Raw genomic sequence first — 7,194 nt, forward strand, 5'->3', positions numbered from 1 at the left:
ATTACTGCAAGCACTAACTGCACACACACACTATTAAGCGGATCTGCACAAAATTTGCGCAGACTTGCTACAGAAAATGGCAAGTGCAACCTCAGTGTTATTATCGAAAGAACTCTCCATAGTATCGAATTGTTTAGTACATCGATATCGATAACACAACACTACTTCCGTCAATGGCCGATTCCCAACCACGTTAAATATATTCGTCTTTACTACAAGTGCTGTTGTGCGGTGCCGGTGAAATATTCCGAGTTAATTGAAAAAAAAACATAGCAAGCGGCGCGAGTGAAACAATAATTAACCCATCGATTTTGATAGCAGGTGCAGTGAAAAGGTGATTGTCAATAGTAAGTAGTAATATGTAAGTAGTGCGAATGTAGACACAAACAAAAGAAATAAGTAAAAACAAAAAAAAACGGTGAATTTTAAGAAATAAGTGCGTAGAGTTCCTTTTAAATAAAAAAAAAATGCGTAAATTAAAGTTAATTTCTAACAAGAAAAAACGTGCGTAATAAATATACATACGTTTTGCGAAACATATGTATGTGCAGAAGTACCGGTGGAGTGTTCAATTCATTATGTAAATGTGCCTTATGTAAAGGAATATGTACATACATATGTACCATGTGGTGCTAGTTGGTCGCGTTAAGAGCGTGCCCTTTTAAAGTTTTTACACACAAATTGAATATGCGTATTTATGTGTTGGGATAGGTTATGTGAAAAAGTGCAATGCTGAAAGAAACACATGCATACCTACGTATGTACATAGTAGTGTGCCCAGATGACAACAAAGTATTGGCACCTATTTATGTGCATAGTAGTGTGCCCAGATGACGACAAAGTATTGGCACAAAGTGTTATAGTGAAAATGAAGTATTGGCAAAAGTGTGTTTTGGAGAACAAATGCCTTACTGAGTGCGATTATATTGGCATTTATTATAATATAATAAGTTAAACTACGTGAAGATGAGCAAAAATTGTTCATAAAAATATGGTTTTGGGTACAGAAAGTGTTTTAGAATCGCCGAGCATCAACACAGCTCGTTTTTTTTTTTTTTTTTTTTAAACGCCTATGTTCTTATGTTCTTACCGCAAAGATGCACCCACTTTTCCCGGTAATTTAAGCCTCTTGGCAGGCCAAACAAACGCATGAACTTGTTCTAATCAAACAGCATCTTCATTTTAAATCAAGAAACTAAAATTTTAACAAACCAAGAGTTGAATAAATATATGAATAAAAAATTCGGAAATACGTGGGTATATTGATATATCTGTCGGTATATAAATATCAAAATTTGAAAAAATATTGGGGAAAGCAATGTGAATAAAACGAAAAATCATATGAAAAAATGGCAAAAAAACATTAAGAAAATCGTTTTCGGAAATTCGCTACCAACTACAACGATGGATAAGTGTGGATCCGCAATTGAGGAGGTATGCTTAAAAATCGCTTAAGATAAATGAAGGTAACTATTTATAATTTAACCTAAGGGTCAGTTTCTTAGTGCACGTCTGCAGTTTCAAATCGGACTGACTGGCTTATGCCCAGATTAGCCAAGCAAATGTCCGCCAGCTGTTCACTGCAGACGCACTTTATGTGATCTAAGTTTAAACTGGCACGACGAAACTGGCCCTAAGAAGATACAAATATTTAAAGTCTATACAATGAAAATATAGTTGAAAATGTTGGTAGCGGTAGAAATTCTTCTCCTAGTCGTCCTCAGCGGTTGTCTCCGTGTGATAGGGTGGTAGTAATATCAGTTTGACAAGCGGTCTTGTCACAGTGCCCTTTTCGGTCAGGATGTCAACAACTCGGACTCTACTGTCCAAACCTGGGTGTAAATTGACCACCCTACCTAGTCTCCATTCGTTAGGAGGGAGATTATCTTCTTTTATGACCACCATATCTCCTACTTTCATGTTTGCCTTCGGATGTTTCCACTTTGTGCGTTTTTGTAGCTCGTTCAGGTATTCAGTCTTCCATCTCCTGCAGAAGTTTTGGTGTAGGGCCTTGAGCTTCTGCCAACGATTAACGATCGAGGCAGGATTTTCGTTGACGTCTAACTCTGGTGGAGCTAGCAGGTGTCCGCCGACTAAAAAGTGGCCTGGAGTTAGAGGCTCCAGATCAGATGGCTCATTTGAGGCTGGGCTAAGTGGACGCGAGTTGAGACATGACTCAACTCTGCAAAGTAGTGTACTGAACTCCTCGAAAGTGTATTTCGAATTTGACGCTATCTTTTTAAAGTGGCTTTTGAAACTTTTCACACCTGCCTCCCATAAGCCCCCCATATGCGGAGCTGCGGCAGGTATGAAATGCAAGGTTAGTGATTGGTGAACATATTTTGAGAGCGTCTGTGTCCGCGCGTCGGAAAGAAATGCCTTAAATTCTGCTTTTAACGCTCTTGAAGCTCCTACAAAGTTTGTCCCATTGTCTGAGTAGACATTTTTTGGGCACCCACGTCTGGAAACGAATCTTGAAAATGCCGCTAGAAAGGATTGGGTACTCAAATCACTTGTGGCCTCTAGATGGATGGCCTTCGTAGAAAAACAGACCATAAGACAGACGTAACCCTTTGAAATTCGGCACCCCCGCCCACGATAACTTTTTATTTCAAAGGGTCCAGCGAAATCCACACCTGTATTTGTAAATGCTCGCGAAAACGTAGTTCGCTCTTGTGGAAGGATCCCCATAAGTTGGCTTTGTGAGCGTTTTTTGTGAATAGTACATATTTTGCAATTATGGATGGTGGACCTTATTAGTGTTTTCACCTTTGGAATCCAGTATTGGGTTCGGATGAGACGCAACATGAGTTGGTTTTCACCATGGAGAGAGACTTCGTGTACAAATTGGACTATTAGGCGCGATAACCTGCAGCTGTATGGGAGTATGACTGGATGCCGTTCACTATATGCCAGATCAAGAGATGCACCAAGACGACCACCAGTTCTCAGCAAATCATCTTTATCAAGCAACGGATTGAGAGGAAGGATTTCACTTTTTGACTCAATGGATTCTCTAGCTTTAAGTTTAGCGATTTCTGGTCCGTAATGTTGCTTCTGAGCGAGTTTTATCAGACGTATAGTCGTTGTTTTAATTTCGTTTGACGAAATTAAAGAAGAGTTCGCCTGAAAAGAAGCTTTTGTCTTCGGACTGGTTCTTTGAAGGAATCTCAATACATACGAGAGCACCCTCAAAGCTTTCGGTAAACTTGAAAACCGCTCAAGAATGTCACTAAGTTCGTTTGACGTTATTGTTGAATGAACGTGCAACCGTTTTTCCTCAATATTAGTAGTGAAGTCTATCTCTTGTAATGGCCAATTTTCTCTATTTTCTTGCAGCCAAGAAGGTCCTTGCCACCACAACGAATTTTGTACCAATTCATGCGCCAATATGCCCCTGCTTGCTAAGTCTGCTGGATTTGTGGCAGAGTCGACGTGCAACCAGTTAGAATTCCCTACCTTGTCTATTATTTTAGTAACTCGATGGGCAACGAATGTTGACCACGAACATGGGGGCTTGCGTATCCATGCCAAAACAATCGTCGAATCTGTCCAAAGATGTATGTTTAGGTGGCCTAATTCCAGGCTATTTGTAATAGATTCGACTATTTCGGCTAGTAATACCGCCCCCGCAAAGTTCCAATCTAGGCAATGAAATTGTTTTCACTGGGGCTACTCGAGTTTTCGCTAACAGGAGGTTGACAAGTATTTTCTCGTCTCTTTCGACACGTAGGTAGACTGCGGCCGCGTATGCCTTTTCAGAAGCATCGCAGAATCCGTGAATTTCGACTTTTTCCTTTGGTGAAAAAGATACCCACCGCGGTATCCTTATTTTGTCGATTTCTTTATAATTTTTTGTGAAATTGTGCCACCTATCTAAGGTTGGAACGGAGACCGTTTCGTCCCACTTTGTACCCTCCAACCATATATTCTGCATAAGTATTTTTGCAACTATTATTATTGGAGCTAGCCAACCCAAAGGGTCGAATAGTTTGGCGATGGCTGACAATATTGCTCTTTTTGTTGGCGTGATGTTATCGTCTATGGTCTTGGTTATGAAATAAAATTGGTCGGAATGCGCATTCCACCTGATACCTAATGCTTTTACACTGCTAGTGTCCTCGAATTCTAAGAAATCTTCGCTTAAAAGATGTGGTTTTGGTATGCCCTGTAGTATTTTGTCACAATTCGAGGTCCATTTTCGCAAAGGGAATCCAGCTGATTTCAAAACTGTAGAAACCTCATCCCTAGCCTGTAACGTGGAGTCTATAGTATGTCCGCCCGCAAGAACATCATCGACATACATATTTTTCCGTAAAATATTCGAAGCTATCGGATGGGAATTTTCTGAATCATTAGCTAGCTGCAGTAATGTCCTTATCGCCAGATAAGGCGCACAGTTTATACCGAAAGTAACCGTTTTTAATTCATAAAGACCGATTGGTTCGTTTGGACCCGTACGGAAGACTAATCTCTGGTATTTCGTCTGGTTGGCATCCACGAGAATTTGCCTGTACATCTTCTCAATATCGCTATTGAAGACGTACCTAAAAAGTCTCCAGCGGAGAATCAAAATTGGTAAATCAGCTTGAAGAACTGGCCCTGGTAAAAGAACATCGTTCAAGCTGACCCCATTCGCTGAAGAAGACGAAGCATTAAAAACCACCCGAACCTTTGTTGATATACTTTCTTCTTTTATCACGGCATGATGAGGCAGATAGTAATTGTCGATTGCATCGGCCGACTGAAGTGCATTGATTTTCGACATATGCCCCATTGTCTCGTACTCTAGTATGACCCTGTTGTATTCCGCATGCAAATCTGGATTTTTCTTGAGACGTGTCTCGTTTTTGTAGAATTGCGAGCACGCTATTCTCAGTGATGGCCCCAATTTGGTATCAGCCGGGAACTCCGCTTTGAATGGAAGCGAAACGATATACCTTCCGTCTGGGTTCCGTTTGGTTGTACGCTTGTAGAGCTCCTCACACTGTGTTTCTTCGGTTGTTGGTGCTCTGTTTCTCGGCAAATCCTCCAGTTCCCAGAATGAGCATAACTGTCTATCAAGGGCAACCTCATTGTAAAATGAAACTCGATTATTGCTGGTTGGGCTGGCTGCATCAGCACGACCAGTCAGTATCCAACCGAATACTGTTTCTTGCGCTAAGAGAGTACTGAGAACGTTCTTCTTAATTCCACCTAATATTATTTGAGGATATATGTCTCCTCCAAGAACCAGATCGACTTGTTCATTCACAAAAAACCTTTTATCTGCCAAAACCAGATCAGGAAAAACTTGTTGTGTGAGTGCGCTAACATCACAAGTAGGCAAATTCCCTGTCAGATTTGGTAGAACTAACACAAGGGCATCAATAGAAATAAGTGGGTCAATTGGTGACCGCAATTGAATCGAACACGCTTCTTTCACCTGCGCTGAAACAGAATTATTGATGCCCGAAACCTGTGCTAACATCTTCTTGGTTGGCAAGTTGATTCTGCGTCTGAGCCTCTCCGTGATGAAGGAACACTCAGAGCCAGAGTCAATTAACGCTCTTGCCGCAAAGTTAGTACCATTAAAATGAATATTTACTCGAGCTGTCCCAAGTAAAACGCCTTTGCTTGAATTCGCGTGATGTGTTTGCACATGTCTGACTGCTTTACCTTTTCCCTTTGAAGATTGGTTTCGTAATTGTGCCTGCCTGGATGTCGATGCACCATTGTTAACTGGATTGGCTGTATTCTCCTTTGTCGTTGTTTTACCTGAAGCCGCCTGTATATGAAGTAGGGTGTGATGTCGAGAATGGCAATTGGCACAGTTGTAGGAACTTGTGCATTTCGACACCGTATGCCCAAAGGACAGGCAGTTAAAACAACTATTGTTGGTTTTAATAAAAGCGATCCTATCAGATATCGACATATTTAAGAATTTTTGGCACATATGCAGTCTGTGATCATTGCTTTGACACATTTTGCAAGTAAATTTGCTTACACTAGTTTGAAAAGTGCCAAGTTTCTTTTGTGGCGGTTCAGAGGAATGCTTATGACTTAACCCTTTTGAAATTTTTGAAACCTTGATTCCTCTCAACCCCGAGACCGATTCCAAAGTTTGGAATCTGCTTGACAAGAATTGGTCCATGTCAGCCCACTTGGAAATATCTGTTTTATTTTGCACTGATTGCTCCCACAGCGAAAGAGTCTCTTCTGGTAATTTTGTGGAGCAAAGGTATGTAATTATTGGATCCCAGGTTGAAATGTCAATTTTATGACTCTCCAGGGAAGATATGCAATTGTTTATATCCCTTTGCAATCTTTTAATTGCACTCCCGCATTCAGTTTCCACCGCCTGTAGATTGAAGAGGATCTTCAACTGGGTGTTAACTAGGATCCTTTTATTCTCATACCTATCGCACAAATTCTTCCAGGCTATATTAAACCCATCATTTGTCAGGTCGCATTTCTTAACAATTTCTTTGGCTTCACCCTGCGTTTTCTGACTAAGATAGTAAAGCTTTTGAATGGGTGTCAGCCGCTTGTTCAATATATATATAGCCGTGAACATGTCACGAAATGTTGGCCATGACAAATAATCGCCCTTGAATGCGTCGATATCACAAGGCGGTAGGTGTAAATTATGCTGTGTGGCTGACATGTCCTCATCTTCCTTTTCGGATTTTTCAAATTTTTCCGACAAATCGTTTATTTTGGACATACATCGCACAAAAGCTGCATAGCACGTTTTTCCTTTCTTACGTATCGAACTTAGATCTTTAGCACCAATTGATTCCGTAGCCAGCAAGTCATCAAAAAGTGCTTTGGCTTTCTCCCACATCACCTTTAGCTCCTCTTGCTGAATTTTCAGCGAATGCTTGGTGTGTTCACTTGTGGGTGTGCCAAGAAATTCGATATCGAATTCAATAACCGAGTCAGCTAAGCGAATGTATGTTTCCATTTTTAAAGTTTTAACCACAACCTAATAAGATCTCTCAAGATTCTTCCTCAGAATAAGCAACTCAAAGAAAACACCCACTATAGTGAATGACACAGTTGAAATTATTGCCCAAAAGCCACCCAATTTGTAAAAATCACAAAATTTGCCTCCTAAGCTCCACAACTTCGTAAAAATCCCAAAATTTATGGTACTCAATATCTATGTATGTATGTACATATATGTATGCACAATCGTTTTATTTAATAATA

At 40.5% G+C, this 7,194-nt stretch overlaps 1 protein-coding gene across 1 annotated transcript; it reads right to left on the minus strand.

Moving 5' to 3' along the window:
* Window positions 1-6,281: 6,281 nt before the first annotated feature.
* On the minus strand, window positions 6,282-6,946 carry LOC118755451. The gene is made up of 2 exons (XM_036490283.1): window positions 6,399-6,946; window positions 6,282-6,364 (listed from the first exon to the last, which is right to left on the minus strand). Exons 1-2 carry the CDS (start codon window positions 6,944-6,946, stop codon window positions 6,361-6,363), a joined length of 552 nt encoding a protein of 183 aa, XP_036346176.1. The 3' UTR covers window positions 6,282-6,360.
* Between the last annotated feature and the right edge of the window lie 248 nt (window positions 6,947-7,194).

This window comes from Rhagoletis pomonella, unplaced genomic scaffold (genome assembly GCF_013731165.1).
Source record: "Rhagoletis pomonella isolate Grant_MI unplaced genomic scaffold, Rhpom_1.0 Rhpom_scaffold_06297, whole genome shotgun sequence".
NCBI lineage: Eukaryota > Metazoa > Arthropoda > Insecta > Diptera > Tephritidae > Rhagoletis > Rhagoletis pomonella.